The 21,588-nt window shown below is 35.4% G+C and overlaps 1 protein-coding gene across 1 annotated transcript; it reads right to left on the reverse strand.

The window, feature by feature from the left end:
- Positions 1-1,653: 1,653 nt before the first annotated feature.
- LOC107847174 lies at positions 1,654-6,672 on the reverse strand. The gene is given in 8 exon segments (XM_047399260.1): positions 1,654-2,126; positions 2,207-3,026; positions 3,457-3,531; positions 4,999-5,055; positions 5,182-5,381; positions 5,574-5,741; positions 5,837-6,361; positions 6,364-6,672. Coding segments are annotated over 8 exon segments (2,598 nt in total). The 3' UTR covers positions 1,654-1,682.
- Between the last annotated feature and the right edge of the window lie 14,916 nt (positions 6,673-21,588).

Below are 21,588 nucleotides of genomic sequence, written 5' to 3' on the forward strand. Positions count from 1 at the left end.
AAATATATAATAAGTCATATATATATATATATATATATATATATATATATATATATTCTTATTGGGTTATCGGTTTACCCAATAACCCAATAAAAAAAAATCGAACCGAACCACTAACCCAATAATTTTTTTTATAAAACCATAAAAAAATCGTTAACCCAATAACTCAATAGCAATAACATTTTATCAGTTGGATTTATCGGTCGGTTCGATTTTTTCATCCTAGATTCAGTTGCTTCTAGAAAATTGATTTCTTCCTTCCCAAAGGGACCACAATCTTTTTAGGCTTCTAATTATGGTATTAGTTCGCTAAATGAACGAATTAACCTAGCATAATTAATTAGAGATCATTCCACCAAAAATTCCTAACAGCATTCCTCGGCGTAATTTTAATAGCAATCAACCAAATTAAATTTCTGATTGTTTAATATTAATTTAATCCTTTATGTGACGGATACAAAATCTAGGGTTTTCACATGAAAACTTATAAAAAACATAAATGGTTATCATCAATCGCAAGGACGAGACATAGATTCCATCAACTAATTGTTACTTCACAAATATCATTTGTCACTATTATCCAACCTATCAGGAACATATTAACTCACAAAAGAGTTTCATCCTTTTGATAGATTAAGATAACGAACAGATTACATTTATCATAATAATTATATCAATATTAAGAGTATAAGTACATCTAATGATCCAGAGTTTCACAAAATTCAGAAGACAAACAATCATCTATCTTTGGTTCGTTTAATACACGCAAAGTGTACTAGTACAAGAAGTTGGAATACGACCATTCTCATAATCAAGAATAAATTATATTTAATCATGTGCTACAATCATCAATATCTTTGTCCAACCTCATCTTTAATTGTGAACATAATTTTATATGAACCGACTATTTATTCTTCCGCACATGAGCCATACCTAGTCGCGAGTTTCATACACACATATATCGTTCTTTACCTACCTAAATTATCACTCCTTTTATATCAGAACACACCTCGATTTGAGTCGGCGTAATATTTGTTCCCAATTGATAGCAAGAGCATATAAGCCAACTCAACATCGAGGTATGTGATAATATAAAGGGAGTGATGATTAAGATATGTAACACATGGAAAATTGATAATTTAAGTAAGTAAATGGAACGATAAATAGTTGAAACTTTCATTAGTTCCCTGAGACATTTAAAGACAATTTCATCTGATTGGAAACAAGCAAAGGTGACCCATACACATTGCATTTGCAAATGTAGTTACTCTGCAATTGTCCAATCACGCTGCATTAAATGGGATAGTTTTAAAGAAAAGGTGGCAGCTCGGTGCACATAAGCTCTCGCTATGTGAAGGATCCGACCACTAGAGTCTACTATAGTACGCAACCTTACCTTGCTTTTCTGTCAGAGGCTGTTTCCAAGGCTCGAGTGATGCGTTGCAGCAAAATAGAATAAATCCACAAGAAACATGAGAAAAACTATATTGAATTTACTGATAGGAGTTGCATAGCAGTGCTACTAGTGAAGTACTACAAAACCTAACTTTTTGAACATTAAGCAAAAATTGTGTTCACCATATATTATATGTTAAACTCAGCATTATGAAACAGATTAGTCAAAAACTTTCACTTGTGTTCCCAAACTAATAGTCTTCTCATCACTGCATCAACGTTCTTTTCTATTTACTCTTTACGCTATACACAATCTGGGCTTTAGATGATGCCCGTTGAAAATTTATTATCTCTGACTCTATTTCTACCTTTCTACAAGGCTCGATTACCATTTGGATCAGTGTTGGAGACTTGACCAATAAAACCTTGATAAGCTGCATTTCCGCCTTTGCTCCTGCTACATTGTAAAGCTTAACTGTCTTCAGGTGATTAAAAGTCATGTCGGAGAAGCTTGCAGGAATCTCATCAACAGCATTCCGGCACATAGGTTTATAGTACACCAGATCAGGATCAGCCTGAATTTCAATTTCTTCTAAATACGGGGAGCTTCTTACCAAGCAAAGAGCAAAAGTAAGCTCAAATCCCAGAGTAATCTGGGATATACTAAGGCGTTTAAGACAGTTAAGAGCAAAAGGAAGCCTTGTTGGCATAGCTGGTTCAACATTCACGACCTAGGAAGAAAATGTCACAAAAATCAGGATGATTCAAAGCCTAAAAGATGCATTAAAATTAAGTCATGAATCATCATTACCTGGACGTTGTTATTATTCCAGCAGAGATTCTCGAGAGCAGGAATAGACTCAAAAATATTGGCAAGATCATGTTCGGCCCCTACAGAAAAGACTGTAGGCTCATATGAAACTTTGGAAAGAAGAGGGACATTTTTAAGCTGTAAAAAGTTTATATTGCCTGTGAAGAACAATGACCTCAGATTGGGAGCATTAATTTCAATTTGGTTTGAATATTCGTCGTGTTCCAACACCAAATGCTCAAGCAACGGGCAATTAGAGATTAATCTTCCCAGTAATTCAGATGAAATCGTGACACGTCTTAGTTCTACGCTAATTAACCTATCAAATCCTGTAAAGGCTGGTGGAGGACGTATTAGACAGTCCTGGAGACTTACATGCCTCAATTGCGAACATGTGAAAAATGAAGAAAGCAATTTGTACGGTCTACACTCCAATGGAGGTTTAAGAACAATATGTCGAACGCCATTCCTAGAGAGGTAATGCATCAAGTTGTCGATTTCAGGACAAGTTATTAGATCAGGAATGTCGAGGGTAAACTTGAAAATCGGTCCTGTATGAAAGGACAATAGATGATAGACAACATTAGTAAATCCAATTTTAGGGGACATTAACTGCTCTGTTGTTTTCCAAAGTGTTTGATCAAGTTTCACTTGTGGAATTCTGCACCAGCTATATCTCCATTTTTTCGATAAGATGCTTGTCCTCACAGCATCTCGTAAAGGCAACCTCATAAGAATGTCATCCATTACACCATCTGGAAGGTTGCTAAGAGCATCGGGGGCATCCGGAGACATAATCTTAAATGATTGCAATAACAATCTGCAGAAAATAAACAAGAATATATCATAGTAGCTACAAGGAGAAAAAATACATCAAACTACTGTACCTTTATTAACTTTCTATTTTATGATTTAATTTTTGCACTAATAGGTTTACTATTAGAATTTGCATGCATAGCCTAGTTAATCTTAGTAGACATAATATAAACACTTATATTTAATAATCAAAACTCAAAATACCATAGAGCAAAATATCAAGAAATTAAAATTACCCTTGAAAGCTTTGAAAAGTTGCACAATATTCATGATGAGACTAAGTTAATAGAGGAGGTACTCTAAGGGTTAGCAATATATCTATAACATGAGCAAAGTCAGAATTTTCGAGGACATTCAAACTATAAAAATGTAAACACAAAAGAATCCAAACAAATTGAACATATACTATATATATATATACATATAAAAATTACCTTGAACATCCAATATAATTTTTCAGCGAAGGGATTATTTCAGATGAAAACGTTGCATCCATGTGACTCCACCCCCTAAGAAAGACATGCAAAACAAGTAATTTAGAGAATTAAGTTAGAAAAATGGCCTGAATTTGTTCATGAATGGCGTGACTATTAATTTTGGTTAGATTAATCCATGCAAAAAACTATATCAATATTCGTATTATAAACTTCAGCTGAATTTGGGATTATTTATAATTTAGGGTAGTTAATTAAGTTTGAAAAGTCTTCACAAAGACGAGCTAAATCGTAGGTTTTGTCTAAAAGTGGAAAAATTGTCATGGTGGAACATATTGCCATCAAAATGACAAAATTTTAAAAATTACAGAACTATTGTATATAAAATTAATGGATTTAGCTCTAACATTATAATTTAAAAAGAAATTTTAAAAAATATTCCAACAAACAAAATCAAGGTTACCTTTTATGCCAAGCTTTGTCGAGTTTTATTATCTTCTTTCTATAATAATAACTACGTAATAAAGAACAATGGATTCTTTTACAGAGGTATTTAGCTTATTCGTTTTCTATACAAATTTAAAAAATATTGTCCTAAATAAATTAGGATACTCTTTAGCCTTTTTTTTTTTTTTTTTTTTTTTTTGATGTAGTTGAATTATTTTTGGCTAATTATTTTTCTTGATTTGCCAAATATATTTTGAATTCGGACAAAGGAGTGGAGGCCATATAAAATTAAAAGAGATTAGGTCATGTTTGCCCTTTTTCCTTCTTAGTTATCAATATTAACATCCCTCTTAGAAATTCAATATATTCGACACACAGTATTTCTATAAGTGGATGAGAGTATATACTTGTTCAATTTTATACAATTTTAAATGTTTACTTGTGCGCATTCAAAGGTGAAAAAACATAGATTCCAACCGACACCAAATTAAAAAGCATGTTTGTGGATTATGTCTTTTACTTAACCTTTTAACGATCAAAAGACATTACCTCCTCTGCCTTTTGAATAGGAATAATAACTCTTAAGCAGCATTTTTCGACGAGCTCTACAAATTTAGATCAATCTGAAAGAAAGACAACAACTCGTATGTGACATCAAAAAGAATAAAAAAGGGACAAATGTACCTCCGAACTATGATAAATGATACGTATATACCCTCTGTCATATTTTGGCTATAGATACACTCCTACCGTTAGTGTGAGGAGCATATACATACCATTTCATTTATGGTAAATTCATATGTATACCTAAAATGTGACGGAAGGTATATACGTATCATTTATCATAGTTCGGGGTATATTGGTCCCTTTCCCGAAGACTGAATAACTCCATAAGAAACAGAAGAAAAACAATACAACAACAACAACAAAATATTCCCACATAGTGGGATCTTGGGAGGATAGAGTATACGCAGTCCATACCACTACCTCTAAAGAAGTAGAGAGGAAACAAAAGAAAAACAATATTGAATTAAATTGATAAGAGTTGTATAGCAGTGCTACTAGTGAAGTACTAATACATTCATACTACAAAACCTCCTGGCAACTGTTTGAAGATTAAGCAAAAGCTGTTGAAAAAATGTATCATGATTGCTACAGAAATTTCATCAAACAGAGAATTAATCCACAACACACTACACGTTCGTCCAAGTTCACTTGTGTTCCCAAAGATCACAACCTGATTGAGGACACGTGAAGATCAAGCTGGGATATGCATACTAATCTACATTATACACAACTTGTGCTTTAGATGATGCCCGCTGAAAATTTGTTATCTCCGCGAGTACTTTGAGAGATTTTTGATCTTCCATTCTGCAGGGCTCGATTACCATTTTGACCAGCGCTGGAGACTTGGCCAATAAAACCTTGATAAGTTGCATTTCAGCTTCTGCTCTTGATACATGTTTAATCTTCACTGTCTTCGGGTATTAAATGTCATATCTGAGAAGCTTGCAGGAATCTCATCAATAGCATCCCGCGGCATAGGTTCATTACAACACTCATCCCTAATAAAAAACATCTAAGAAAAGATCAAGAAAAACTCATCAGCTTGAATTAAAAATTGAACATTAAAAACACATTAAAAGAGAAAAATAAACATCATTAACAACCTTAATTTCAAGTTCTTCTAAATTTGGGGAGCTTCTTATCAAGCAAAGAGCAAACGAAAGATCAAAGAACTCTCCCAAAGTAATCTTATATATGTCAAGGCGTTTAAGACAGTTGAGAGCGAAGGGGAGCCTTGTTGGTATAACTTCAGCTGGTCCAACATACTCTTCCTGGGAAGAAAATGTCAAAAATCAGGATGGTTCAAAGCCCAAACGATGGTACATCTATGAACATGCACTAGAATTAAGCCACGAAACAACATTACCTGAAGACACTCGTGATTCCAGCAAAGATTCTCGAGAGCAGGAATAGACTCAAAAATCTTGGCAAGATCATGTTCTGCGTCTATAGAAAATTCTACAGGCTCATAAGAAACTTCGGAGAGAAGAGGGACTTTTTTTAGATGTAAAAAGTTTATATTGCCCGAGAAGAAAAATGACCTCAGCTTGGGAGCACTAATTTCAACGTGGTGTGAAACTTCGTTGCAATCCAACACCAAATGGTCAAGTAACGGGCTATGGGAGATTAAACTTCCAAGCAATTCAGAAGAAATTGTGACTTCAATTAGTTCTAGGCTAATTAATCTATCAAATCCCTTAAAGAGTGGTGGCGAATGTATTAGACATTGCTGGAGAAACAGATGCTTCAATTGCGAGCATGTGAAGAATGATGAAGGCAGTTTGTATTGGTTCGGGAGCAGTTTGTGTTGGTTATCCATAGGAAGTTTAAGGACAAGATGTTGAATGCCATTCCTAGAGAGGAAATATATCAAGTGATCAATATTAGGACATATTGTGTTAGAAGAGGAATGTCGAGAGTAAACTTGGTAATTGGTCGTGTATGAAGGGTCAAGAGATGACAGAGAATGTTAGCAAACCCAATTTTAGCAGATGTCAAGTCCTCTTTTGCTTTCCAAAGTGTTTGATCAAGTTCGATTTGTGGAAGTCCGCACCAGTTATATCTCCATTTCTTCGATAAGATGCTTGTCCTCACAGCATCTCGTAAAGGCAACCTCGTTAAGATGTCGTTGATTAAATTATCGGGAAGGTTTCTAAGTACATTGGGGGGAGATAAAAGTTGATTGTTCCCATTTGGAGGCATCATATTAGATGATTGGCAAAAATAACCTGCAGACAATTAAACATGAATACAATAAGCAATGAATCTCCAAACTGTCCGGATATTTAAGTTATGCTACAGCTATCATAACTTAAAACCTGTTATCAAACAGTGGCTTACACCGGATTTGTGTAAGACGTGCCAAGCTATTGTCCCAATTCGATTTATATCTATTCCATATTTGATGATTAGTGTTCATTATTTTAAACCCGTATCCACTTGGTTAACTATTCCACTATCAATCTCTAGTATAATGAGGCTAAGGAAGACAACTTGTTGAAGGCCGACACCACTTCGAAAAAAGTTCATCGAAGACATTGCTCGGAAAATAAAGCCTTGGAAGTGCTGGAACTAGATGCAGAGCGAACATTTTTAATACAATGCAGCTTGGAACCCCACCCCTAACCAGTCTGACCACTGTTTGTATAGAATCTACCCCGCTCGCTTCCTTTACCTACTGGCTAAATTGCGCAGGCACTCCTGTCAGATTCTCTAAAAATACACTAGTTTTGGCGAGGGGTGGAGCTACCTTTGGACAAGTCTGTGGAAAATTATACTATTTATGCATGGGTAAAATTATTTTTTATATATCTATAGTAGATGTTGAACTCCCTTCGTCCAGTTCGTACGTTCACTTTTGAATTCCCTTATTGAAAAACTTAACTCCGCAATTGGTGAATCCGATACGCACCCGTTGACATTTTTGAAGAGTCAGAACAACATAGCCTATTGGCACTACATATATGAAACTCTTACTCAGGGGCAAACCTAGGGGGGTCGGGAGGTTGTTCGTGCAAAACCCTTCAACAAAAAATTACACTGTGTAATAATATATAAGGTAATATTTTTTCATTTAATTTTTTTTATATATATTAGCTTAGTGGTTTAAAATTTATGTCGAGGTTCCAAATTCAAATCTTAAGCACTACATTTTTAACTTTTGAAATGAAAATTCTAGATCCGCTGCTGCTTCCATCAACACCCCCATCAATTAAATTAAGTAAGCAGTAAGTAAAAAGAGATGAAGAGGAACCTGAGTTGCCGATAATACAAGGAAATGAGGCGTCAAACTCTTTGATGTGTAATAGTAATGTTTTTTTGGGCCTTAAGATGTCTCTTTGGGCCTTAAGTAATAGAGCCCAAAGTTGTTCTATCCATACCAATTAGTGGAAATTTCATCAGTGCCTCTCAAGGTGTTCGGTCTTGAATTTTTATTTTTCAAATATCTGGTCTTAATTATTTGCTCTCAAAGAGTGTGGTCTTGAATAAGTTTTATTGTGCGGCTATAAGGAAAAACTTGTCGTCAATTGAACAGATTCACAGTCTTAAAATATCTTGAATGTGTGTTTTATGGGCAAAAGTTAAAACATTTGCTTTACGTGCAACATATCTGTGTTCTAATGTTCTGTTCGATTTGTGCAGCTTCATTATATTCAAATGTCATATATAAAAGTTTGTCTTGTGGGTAAGAGTTAGAATGTGTGTCCCTTATAGACAAGAGTTATTAAGAGGAGCCAAAAAATCAAGATCACCACTTATGGAGGTCATTTTTATACGAAAATAAAATAAAAAAAAGATAAAAATAGCACTTCACTCTAAAATAATTCTATTATAATAACCAACCAAAATTAATTACCTGCAAGTAGCCACTAAATTAATTCCTACTTTTACCTATTTCTATTTAGGCTTCGTCTTCTTTTTCATTTTTTTTTTTTTTTAATTTTTGTTGTTTCATTTTTAAAAAACGTTGATCCATTTTTCTTATTAAAAAAGAATTCGACTTTTCTATTTTTTTTATTTCACTACTACATTTTTTAAAAATAAAAATATATCAAAGTGGTATAAGCGTTGTATCAGTTTGGTATAGGGATTGTATATGTATGTGTAGGTTCTCTCTCTTGAAAAAGTATATCAATATGGTATAAGCGTCGTATCAATTTGATATAGGAATTATATATGCATGCATAGGTTCCTTCTCTTTTGAAAAAGCGTATCAATATGATATAAGCGTTGTATCAATTTGGTCTAAAAACTAAATATGAAAGAAATGGTCAAAGTAGCCTAATGGCTATTAATTTGTCCAACTGGCCATAATGTGATAAATTCACCAAATGTTGTCCATTTGCTTTAAAATGGCCAGTAAGTGTCAATATTAAGATCAATCCATTTTAGGGTCATTTCGAACCTTACCACAGCCCAGACACAAGCAAAAGTCCAATTCAAAATTACCACCTATCTTAAATTTATTTTTTAGTGTTTGATTATATGTTTTTTTTTTGGGTAAACGGTACATGCTTGATGAGTAAAGACAAGATAAGGTATATGTATTCACTTAATTTCGTTCTGTCAATGCATACAATCACGATAGATTATATTTGACTCCACAACAGAGAAGAGAAGACAGACATTTTCTAGATGTATACAATGTATATTTTCACTAAAGACAAATCTCTTTTTAATATGCATGACTTGCATTATTTACAGCAAAAATCTCATTAATACCTCATGCATTTAGAACAATACTAAGATTAATTATTCCAAAGGGGAAAATATGGTCCAAAGTATAACAATAGGAATTTACATATTCAAAAAGTGAAGCAAAGGGTAGATATGATCAATTCTTCATAGTATAAAGGTAAATATAACATTTTCTTGTATAGAATTGGTAGTTGCACTAATTGCTCTAGGAATGTGTATGGTTCCAGTATTCTAGTTTGGCCACTAATTTGACGACTAACAATATATAAACGTTAATATTGAGATTCTATCGGAAACAACCTCTTTACTTCATCTGAGATAGCGGCATGGACTGCGTACACTTTATCCTCCCCACACTCTGTGGGAATACACTGATATACTGCTATTGTTGTTATCTATAATCTATATCTATAATATATTAAAAGTGTGAAGACCCTTGAAAAAGTGATTTAAACTTTTTGTCCTTCATTAAAAGTTTCGCTTTAGATAAAGTTGTCTTTGTGCTATTTTTTAAATAAATAAATTTATTAAAATTTAGTTATCAAACCTTTTCTTATTTGAATTAGACACCTTAAATATAGGTTTTTAAATCAATTAAAATTTTATTTGAAAGTTTGGGACATTTGTATTTTTTTTTTTTTTTTGGTGAAATAGAAGTGCATTAAGTAAATGAAGATAGTTGGTTACAATCCAGAGCTAGTCTGGTACAAAAACATGAGAGGTATGATCAAAGCTTACACTACTAGGTACAAGGCGTGAGAGAGTTGTTCCCTTGTAATCTTCCCAAAAAGTTAGTCCTATACTAGGTGGAGGAGTAGCAAAAATATGCATTCTTTCGAACAAGCCTTTGTTGGAGCCTAGATTCGACAAAGAGTCGGCAACTCTATTCTGTTCCCTGTATGCGTGATGCACCGGAGGATTCCCCATCTTCTCTAGTAAAGATCTGCATTCCAAAATAATTGAGTTATAAAGTAAGTTCCCATTATTCAACATGTTGATCACCTGAAGAGAGTCTATGTAGATATCCAAAGGAATTAGATTATGGTCTATTGCCAGGTGAAGACCATGCTTGAGGGCGAGGAATTCCATGAGGTTGTTGGTAGCATGGGTGAAGCCTCTGCTAAAACCCACAACCCAGTCCCCTCTACTATTCCCTATCCCTCTTTTACCTGGGTTCCCAAGGCAGGACTCATCAGTGTTAAGTTTGTAATGGTTGGTGGTGAGGGGTTGCCATTTAATGGAGATGCTGACTCTAGGCTGCTGGATGGTGTAATTATCCAGGTGGTGGTACTCCACAGCTTCAGCATGAGGAGTGCTGAAATTAGGGGTGGAGTTTTCAGTTTTAAAGTTTTTGCTATTTTTGATTTCCCAGAGATGCCAAAGACAAAAAGGGAGTAAAGTGTCCCAGGGGGTGTTTTGATCAAAATAATCTTCACTCAGATTTTTTCAAGTGGATTGCCAATTAATGGTGTCAAAAAGGGTGGGGTTTAGATACAAGGAACCTTTGTAATTGTGGATGAGTTGGTTCCAGAAGGCTCTGGCAACCCTACACCCAAAAAAGATGTGGTGCTGGTCCTCCTGACTATTATCACAGCTTTGACAGTTAGGAGTGATGTTTAAACCTCTTTTGTCAAGAGTGTGGTTAGTGAGGAGTCTATTATGCTGCAAGAGCCAGATGAAGGTCTTGATTTTATTGGGAACCCTAAGTTTCCAGATCCAACTGTAGGATTTATGATTGGTCCTGGGATGATGATTAAGGCTGTTGATGTGGTCATAGACACACTTAGAGAAAAAGGTGTCATCCCTAGTGATGTTCCAAACTGGGGTGTCATGTTTTAAGTTAGGGGACTGGTGGAAGACACTAGTCATGTTGTGAATAATGTTAGGAGGGATGTTAAAAGAAAAGAAGGTGAAGTCACCTTCCCATATCCCCTCCTTCCAGATATTTTTGACTTTAATTAGAGAAGGAAGGAGAGGTATAGGCCCCTGGATAATGGAAGAGAGGGAGGGCATGTTTGGGATCCATCTATCTTCCCAAGCATTTACCCTTGAGCTATCCTTAATGGCCTAGAAGAGGGCATCTTTGCAGAGTTTCAGGCTGTTAGTGATAGCTCTCCAGGTTGTAGATCCTCCATTACTTTTTCTTTTAGAGTTGTACTTGGATAGGAGGGTATTGGCCCAATGGGTATTAGGGTTGGAGTACATTTTCCACCTCAAACTACAAAAAAATGCATGATTTTTGGGGCTGGCTCTTTGCATCCCAAGTCCCCCATCCTTTTTAAAAAGAGTGATACTGTTTCACTTTAGGAGGTGCATTTTCCTCTTAGCATCTGTGGTTCCCCAAATGAAATTTCTTTGGGATTTGTCAATAAGCTTATGAACCGAAGTGGGAAGCTCTATGTACTGCATTACATGGTTAGGAACCAAGGAGGATTTTGCTAGGTTCACCCTACCAGTCATATTAAGGAACTTGGTTTTCCAGCTAGCAAACTTATTGTTGAGGTTGTCAATGAGGAATTGGAAGTCCCCTTTCTCAGGCTTTTTATGGAAGATGGGGAATCTCAGGTAATTACCAAAATTAGTGGCAGGTTGGATGCCAAGAGTGTAGCTGAGGATCTCCTAATCTTCTATTGGGTAGTTAGCAGAGAAGATAACCTTAGACTTAGAAAGGTTAATTCTTTGGCCAGAGTGAGCACTGAACAACTGGAGGGTTCTATTGATTGTAAGAAAGTTTTTAGATTCAACTCGAGCAAAAGGGGTGAGGTCATCGGCAAAGAAGAGGCGGGAAACAGGGTGACCTCTTGTTGAGATAGAGAGAAGAGTCTAATTGAGGATATCAACCTCATGGTTGATTCTTCTAAATAGCATTTTCATGCAAAGAATGAAAAGGTAGGGGGACATGGGGTCACCTTATCTGATACCCCTAGAAGGGGTGAAGCTAGTAGTTTTTCCACCATTGATAAGAACGGAGATGGAAGAAGAAGAGATGCAGGAGAGAATAAGCTTGATGAGTTTAGGAGAAAAGTTAAAGAAAAAGATGACCTGTCTAATGAAAGACCATTCAAGGCTTTCTCAAGATTAATTTTGAGGATCATGTTAGCCTTTTTACCTTTCATCTTAGAGAAGTGATTGATATACCTTGGACAATGATGGCATTATCAGAGGCCCTCCTATTGACCATGAAGCTTGCCTGGACAGGGCCGATGATATTTTCTAAGAAAGGTTTCAGCTTGTTGGTTATAATCTTAGTAATGAGCTTATACTGAGTATTACAAAGACCAATAGGTCTGAAGTTCTTAATGGTGGTGATATTTCTACTTTTAGGGATGAGGCAAATATAGGTAGAGTTGACAAGGGGGTCCATGGAGTAGGAAGTGAAGGTTTCCTGGCAAAATTTAACAATGGGGGGGCCTATTATGTCCCAAAACTTCTGGTACATGAAGGGGTGAAGCCCATCTAGTCCAGGGACTTTATTGGGTTTAATGGAGAAAATAACTTTCTTTACTTCTACCTTGGAGGGAATAGCCTGAAGGGCTTCATGGTGGAGGGTGTCAATGTTCCCAGAGGTTGAGGGGTTGGCTTGAGTGGCATGATATCCCAGGGAGTGCTCAAAGGTGAAAAGGTTAGCATAGTAAGAGGACACCAGCTTCTCAATGTCAGCATGGTTGTAATGCCAGGTGCCCCCTTCATCCATGAGGGGGTTGATTCTATTACTTCTCCTTCTATTGAAGGTGGAAGTATGAAAGAATCTAGAGTTGGAGTCCCCCTCCATAATCCATGAGATTCTGGACTTGATCTTCCAGAATTCAGTCTCCTGGGTCAGAACCTGGTTGTATTTTTGCTCCAACCCCTAGAGAAAGGGGCTGGTAGGGTGATTTGGGGATCTTTGAATTCTAGCTAACCTTGCAAGCAAGTGTTTTTTCTTGGCAAAGATATTTCCAAAGATGAGCTTATTCCAATCCCTAGCCTTATTCTCAAAAGCATTGGTGGCCTCAGAAATGCAAGTGCAATCCAGAAAGGAGTCTTTTATAAGATTAGGAAAGTCCTGGTGACTGAGCCACATGGACTCCACCCTGAAGGGTTTCATCTGGTTATTAGGGGAGAACCCACATTAAGGAGGAGGGGGGAATGATTAGAATGGGTTCTAGCGAGATGAGTGATGGTGTCCCTGGGGTAGAAATGTACCCATTCATCATTAACAAGACACCTATTAAGTCTTTCAAGGATGAGACATTGCCGATTTCTGTATCTCATATTAGACCAAGTGTATTTGTTTCCTCTGAAGCCTAAATCAATGAGATTATAATGATTTAAGCAATTCATAAAAAGGTTAACCCTATTAATGTCAATTCTGGAGCCTCCAAACTTTTCAGAAGCCCTGAGGACTTCATTGAAGTCTCCCCCAACTAACCAGCCCTTGCCTTCAGGAAGGATGATAGTGTCAGAGAAAGAAGAGAGTTGGTCCCAGAGATCAAGTCTAGATTGAAAGTCTGTACTAGCATAGATAACACTAAGGAACCAAGAAGAGAAAAAAGAGTGTACCTTAACTTTAGCATTGATAACTTGAGGGGAGATGGAAATAAAAAAGATAGAGATAGACTTATCTTTCCACATGATGACAATACCTCCACATTTTTCATTATCCTTAGACTGGATATAGTGATGGTAGCGTAGCTCCTCACAAAGGTCCTGATGCTCATTCATCTTAGTTTTCAGTAGTGCAAGGATGCATGGTTTATGCATGTTAACCATGTCCTTACAATGCTTTCTAAAATCAGCATTCTTGGCCCCCCTGACAATCCACACTATGTAATTCTTCATCTTGGAGTGTAGGGGGTGGTGATTTTCTATCATAGCCACACTGTCCTTCCCCTTAGGGTTGGAGGTGGATATCCCAGAGGGAGTCTTTCTTTTTCTGCTGAGGGAGTAAAGTATGACCTTGGTGGTCTCTTCTATCATAGGGTTTGCTGGACTTATTTTTATTCCTAGTCCTGCTAGCCCTAAAGGTAACAGGATGATCACTATCTCCTGAACAAGTTCTGTGAACTCTAGACTTAGCGGATCTGCTAGATTGAGGATTTCTGTTCATGGCACCCTGAGGTTGGACAGGAAATCCTCCATGTCCTTGTTGGTTGCTTTCAGGGCCTCCAACATTGCTGGTCCCAATAACAACATTGCAGGGTCATGAGGTGGAAAGAAGGGAAGTCCCATACTGAGCTGGTTTATTATGGTCTCTAAGGACTCTGTATTCAGGTCTTATTAGACTGGCGTGTTGATCACAAGGAACAGAGTGGCCATCCATACGTTGGGCCCATAAGTCTATAGGCCCTGGTTCAGGCTTACCATGGCTAGCTGGGCAAAGTATTGAGGGTCCTGGATTAGAATTGTGACTTGCCTTTCTTCCCATTCTAGATGAAGTGAGACTGTTTGGTTGGAAAGAAACACTTCAAACCAAGAAGTTGGTTAGTGGTCCTGAGGTATTGGGGTTGTGGTGATGATTATCTGGTTGATAGTTGGTGATTCCATCAGAGCTTTCTTTAGAAGGCTCTGTTATAATAGCCTCAGTATAAATATATTGAGAGGAGTCGGGAGAAGACAGCTGATGAGTCTTCACATGGGGAACTCCACTAGCATTAAATGCCTTATCTAAAACTGAGACACTTTTAGTCACATCTTTGTGGGAAATGGAAGGGTCTCCCGCAGGTGTGAGAAGATGCTCATGATTGCTTGTGCCAGCGTGTAAGTGAGATGGCCTACCAGTGTGGGCTTCATTTAATTTATCCTTAGATAGTAGAGAATTGGGATTAATTTTAAGGGTGAGGGAATTTTAATAGAGATAGGCTGGGAATATTAGGGTCCAAAAGTTTCTGAAGGCTTTCGTAAGCCTTACTTTGGTGGGATTTCCTTCTGAGTGGGCCACTGCTCGATTTTGAGGCTAACTTACCCAGGGGAGGGAGGATGGGCTTGGAGATTTTGCACTGGGCTTGCCCAATTTGGGAAGTCTCAGAGGATAGGGGGAGAGACTTCTTCGGCGTCTCCATGTGATGAGTAGGGTTTAGAAACTTATCTGTCGCTGCATCAAAGGTTTTAACCTTGACGATGGATGCGTTCTTTGGTGTTTGTGTGAGGCAGCGGTGTCGCCGACTTCTTCTTCCTGGTAAATTAAACAGTTTGCCATTCTAGCGAATTGTCTACAACCGGTTTAGACTGATCTGGTTCATTGGGTGCTTGAGTTGTTTCATCTGTTCTGTTTGGGCCCTTAGGCATCGATATGAGTGGGTATGATCAGAGTGACGATGTGTGGCCTAATGTCCCATAATTTTTACACAGAAAACCCTTTCCTTCATAAAGGAGGGGCTGGGTATGTTGGTTGATGGTGACAGAAGTAGCCACTGAAATCTCGAGGGGTATTTGCACACAGATCCTTGCGTACCTTCCCCGAAGTGCAGCCGAGGTGCATGCATCGACCTTCAGGAGTTGCTCGATCTCATTGCCTATCCATTGTAGAATGAGGGCGTCGTATAACTCTGTTGGTAGTTGTGGCAATCTAACCCAAATGGCTGTAGAGTCCACCTTTGATTTAGCAGGCGCAAAGTTGGGTTCCCATTTTCGAACGGAGACAAAGGTGCCCACAATGAACCAAAGTCCCCCTTGTAGGATTGAGGATTGGCTTTCCGCCATAGTGATTTTTGTAGTGTAGAACCCCATCCCTAGATCGATGAGTGAAAAGGGTTCTTTCAAATTTCAGAGTGCTTCCAATTTCCTTTTTAGGAATTGGTGATTGAATTTTGTATTGACCGGTTTAACTATGACTGAGTGGATCCAAGGGGCATACAACCTCCGTTTTTCCACGCCTGTTAATAGGATGCCTCGATCGGAGGTTCCAATGTTAATTTCCTTTATTGGTGCCCCGAATGTTGGCCCAACGGCTAGTTTGGGCCAATTTATTAAAAAAAAAATTAACTTTAAAAAATATTTTTTAATCCCAAAAAAAATTCTATAAATACCCTACAACTTCAAATCATTTTCCATACAATTTTTCACTCTCTCAAATCTCATTCTTTCTCAAATCTCAATTCTCAATTCTCAAATATTCAATATATTTAATTTCTTAAAGTGTTCACTTTAATTTTTTAATTTTTCGTTTACAAAGTACGAGCGAAAGTTTCTAAAGTCGCAACCTTCGGATACTTCCAAAATTTGGTATTGTCGTTCCATCTCTTACGTTTAATTTTTATTTATTGTATTAATTGTTAATATTTAATTTTATTATATTTGTGTATTTTGAATATTTTTAGTTTAATTTAATTTATATTATGGATAAATTAAGAAACCTCGCTACTAAAGGTGTTAAAATTTTTTGTCCCGGAAGCGATAGTGGTAGTAAAAAGCAAATTACTAGCGGTAGAGGTAGTTCAAGTAGTAGATATACTCGTGTGCCTTCGCCTCCGGTACCTCTTGGTACACCTTTTGAGGAAGAAATAGGTGTAGGTGCTCACGATATGGATTATGTAGAAGCTCAGGAAAATTACGGTATAGAAGAAGAAAATGAAGTAGATGCGGTTAATTTAGACGAAGATAATGAAAATATTGCTGAGACACCCACAGTAGGAGATGCTAATGTTAGATCTGAATCGGTTAATATCCCTCCCCGTCCTCCTAGTGCCCCAAGATCTCGTAAAAGAACTAGTGTTGCATGATAATTTTTTGAACGTACTCAGATATTGAGGTGCAATGCAATATTTGTCAACAAATATATAAGCATAGAAGTGGAGGCAAGTAAGGGGGTACGGGTACGTTAATGAGACATATAGCTGAAGATCACAAAAGAGAGTTAAATATTGCACAAGGTGGTGGGGATGTTGGTGGGCCAACGCAAACTAGAATGGACCCAACAACCGGTCACGTAGCGAAGAAGTATAATAAATTGAGGGACCGGAAAGAAATAGCTAAAATGGTAGGTGTGGGTTGTTTGCCTTTTAGTTTTGCTTCTTCTAATGCCTTTATTCGTTATATACAAGTAATTTATAATCCTATGTTTAACGGTATTCCTAGAACTACTTGTCGGTCTGATATTTTTAGACTCCATTCACAATATTGTTTTTATTTATCAATATTGTTAAAAAATATTCAATGTAGATTGTCCTTAACTTTTGATCTTGGTCGTGGTGTAAATAAAAATGATTATTTAACCATTACTTGTCATTGGATGGATAATAATTTCGTGATGCAAAAACGTATTCTTACTTTTTTATATGATGAAGATCGTAAACATACTGGACAATTTATTGCTGATTCTATTGTTAAAATTACCGGATATTATGGTATTGAAAATAAAATTTTATGTATTGCCTTTGATAATGCTTCTAACAACAAGACTGCTATAACAAAAATAAAATCTAGGCTATCTCCGCTCTTGCCTGAAATTTTTCATATTAAGTGTGCATGTCATATATATAATTTAATTGTAAAAGATGGTCTTGAGTTTTTTGAGCTTTATATTGAAAAAATTCGTCTTGCTGTTGTTTTTATTCAAGGAAATAATCGTAGATCGAGAATTAGAGAATTTAAAGTTAAATGTCAAGAAGGACTTACACCGATTTTGATACCTGAGGAAATTGATACTAGATGAAATTCTACGTATGAATTTTTAAAAACTTGTTATAAATATAGAATTCCTATTATACTAGCTTTTAACCAACATTGCGGTTGATTTGCTGATTCTGCTGATTGCATGCTACATAATTCTGATTGGGTTGTAATTAATGATCTTGTTAAGCTTTTAGAAAAAATTTATGTAGCTATGGTTGAATTTTCCGGTGCTTATTATCCTTCTGTTTTTAATATTTTGGCATATATAGCCGATATTTCTGGTTTGCTCAAAGAATATAAAAATAAAGAAGGTTATAAAGAAGCTGTTGGCGCCATGTTTACGAAGTTTAAAAAATATTTTTTTCTGATTCTCCCTATTTACTTGGTTGGTGCTATGCTAAATTCGTGCATGAAATATAATAATATGTGCCACTTTAGTACTCTTATTTATACTAACTTAGAAATAAATACTAACCATGATTCTGAACAAGTACAACCTGATTTGTAGACGGCTACGGTTGATGCAAAGGATTACATAGAAAAATTATATAATCACTATGTTGATTTATTTGATTTAGCCGTACCTACAAATATCACTCCAACTGTCGCTCCTCATCCTCCCGAGGAGCCATCATCTTCTAAAAGGCCGGCACATAATATTTTTTCTGATTCGTTTTATGATTTAAATTGTTGAAACAGTGTTGATGAGAGAACTTACACATTAACTTATCGGGAAGAGCTGAAATATTATCTTCGGACGGCACCAGAGGATCGCAGACGACGGATCAAAATGTTAGATTAGTGGAGGAGTAATGAAACACAATATCCTGTGCTTTCATGATTAGCTAGAGATATCTTGAATGTTCCAATGTCACCCGTTGCATCAGAAAACGCCTTTAGTCGGGGACGACAACAGCTTGGAGACAACCGACACTCATTGGGAAGCAATGCAATGAATGTTCTAGTTTGCCTCAGAGATTGGATTAGAACGGAAAAAGGAAACCAAGGAATGGAACCGGAGCCAAGCGACGAGCTGAAACTTGAAGAAATTATGATTTCACGGGAGAACTTAGCAGAATCAAGTCCAATGCATGGTTTTGCCCCCGTTGACTTCGACTATCCTATGCAAGTTCCCGTTAATATTAACATGAATTAGTTGAAAAAAATGATGCATAATTTGTAGATTTTTCATTCATGTAAATTATAAATTTTGGATCATTTTGCAATCGATAAAATTTTCCAAATTCATTCACTCCTTAGTCCTTACTTTTTATATTTTTCATTTAACGATTTAAAATTTTACATTGAATTTCTAGTTTTCCACTTTAAATTTAAAACTTACTTCTAATATATTATTAATTTACTATCAAATATTATTAATTTATTATATTAAGTAGCATATGTTTTGTATATTTGTGCATATATCTTCTATAGAAGTGTGTATTTAACGTATACATGTGTATATGTTTTACAAATTAGTATATAAGTATATCTATATATATTGTAATGTATATATAATGTGGTATATTTTATAAGTAGTAGTATATATACATTGAATGGTGCGTATACACGTGTATACATCTTTTATACAAGTGTATATTTAACGTATACATGTGTATATGTTTTATAAATTAGTATATAAGTATATCTATATATGTTGTAATGTATATATATTGTAGTATATTTTATAAGTAGTAGTATATATACATTGAATGGTGTGTATACACGTGTATATATCTTCTATAGAAGTGCATATTTAGCGTATACATGTGTATATGTTTTATAAATTAGTATATAAGTATATCTATATATATTGTAATATATGTATATTGTAGTATATTTTATAATAGTAGTATATATACATTGAATGGTGCATATACACGTGTATATATCTTGTATATTTAACGTATACATGTGTATATGTTTTATGAATTAGTATATAAGTATATCCATATATATTGTAATGTATATATATTGTAGTATATTTTATAAGTAGTAGTATATATACATTGAATGATGCGTATATATGAGTAATTGACTAATTGTGTATATGTGTATATATTTTTTAAATTCTAATGCAGTATATACTATATATATAGTGTATATATATTATTTAACGTATTTATAATGTATATATGTGAGTATATGTAATGTATATTGAAAGAAAGTTTTTTTTTTTTTAATATTTTTGACCCGGATTGATTGATTTTTTAACCGGGTTTGATTAAGTTGGCCAGGTTAGGATGGGTTTTAATCTTTTTACTGTTTGCGCCAAAACCGGCCCTCAACCCGGTTAAAATAGAAGGGCCGATTCCGGGTTGACCCGGCACGACTCGTTTGACACCCATAATCTCACATGCAAAACACATATACTGAATTAATTATCTATATATGTGCACAACTTAATCATTCTAATTGGTCCACTTTGAAGACAAACAAACTATATAAGCATAATGCTATATATAAAATAAATGATAAGTAATTTTACGTATGTACAAATCATAAACATTTTAGTTTGGCTTACACGCTTAACTTGGTATTAGTAATAAAACAAGTAAGTGAAAATATATTTAACACTTAAAAGTTTGACAATGTTACAATACTTCAAAGCAATTGACGGCTAATCGATCTCCTCTCAACTTAAAGTTAATTCTTTTTTATATCTCTCAGTTAGCATCGTGGGTTTTAGGAATGAGAATCATTCTCATTCTTTAGTTATATAGCTACACGACATATCAAAATTTATCCAAAAAAATATCACAGTGATTTATTAAATATCCGTTATGAAATATTTTTCTTTCCTCAACTTTAATGGTGGCACACGAAAAATGTTATGCCACAATACAAAATAAAATTTTATAGGTTATTTCATGAATAAATTACTAGACAAATTTCAGGCTTTGATACCACAAGTAAGCATAGATGTTTATGCTATCAAATAAATTTGGCATACATACGGAGATCATGAACATGATAATCTCACATAGAATTTATCAGAGAGAGTGAACCTAATACCGACGATGTTACTATAGTGTGACATTTGTTTTCTTTGATTGACACTTGGTAAAAGTCCACCCAAGATTTAAGGAAGATTGTTTGTTGCTATTGTCAAAATAATCTGCTGTCATAGATTTTTGCAGCCAATATTTCTCCATTCATATGGAAATGTTGAAATTTACATCCTCCATTAACATCATGGATGACATCAACAAACCTATTCTCATATCTATAAATAGGGACCTTTTTGTCATTAATAACTCATCATTTTTCAAGAGTTTTCTTTCATTCTCTTGTTCCTCTCCCCTTCTATTAGAGTATTTAGTTAGGATATGGGTATTAGGAAATACTTGTGTTAGCCCTTTTTTTTGAAGTGATCTTATGAGGTTTTTCTCTTGAGATATTTGCGTTAATTAGAGTAACTATTCTAATTTTATATCCTATTTGTTGTACTCTTATTGATATAGTGAAAGCAATATTCTTATAAGTACTTTTGGGGTATGTTGTCTTTTGGTGTTTTGGTTGATCCATTATGATCATAACACTAGTTATCGACATTAGTGTAATGTGTCCATCTTAGAAATTCAACACTAGTATTTCTATTTCTATAATCTTATAAGTACTTTTGGGGTATGTTGTCTTTTGGTGTTTTGGTTGATCCATTATGATCATAACACTAGTTATCGACATTAGTGTAATGTGTCCATCTTAGAAATTCAACACTAGTATTTCTATTTCTATAAGTGGAATGCGAGTATCTACTTGTTTAACTTTATACAAATTTAAATGACCACTTGTGTACATCTAAAATTGAAAAACATAGATTCCAAC

This window comes from Capsicum annuum, chromosome 11, assembly GCF_002878395.1.
Source record: "Capsicum annuum cultivar UCD-10X-F1 chromosome 11, UCD10Xv1.1, whole genome shotgun sequence".
Lineage (NCBI taxonomy): Eukaryota > Viridiplantae > Streptophyta > Magnoliopsida > Solanales > Solanaceae > Capsicum > Capsicum annuum.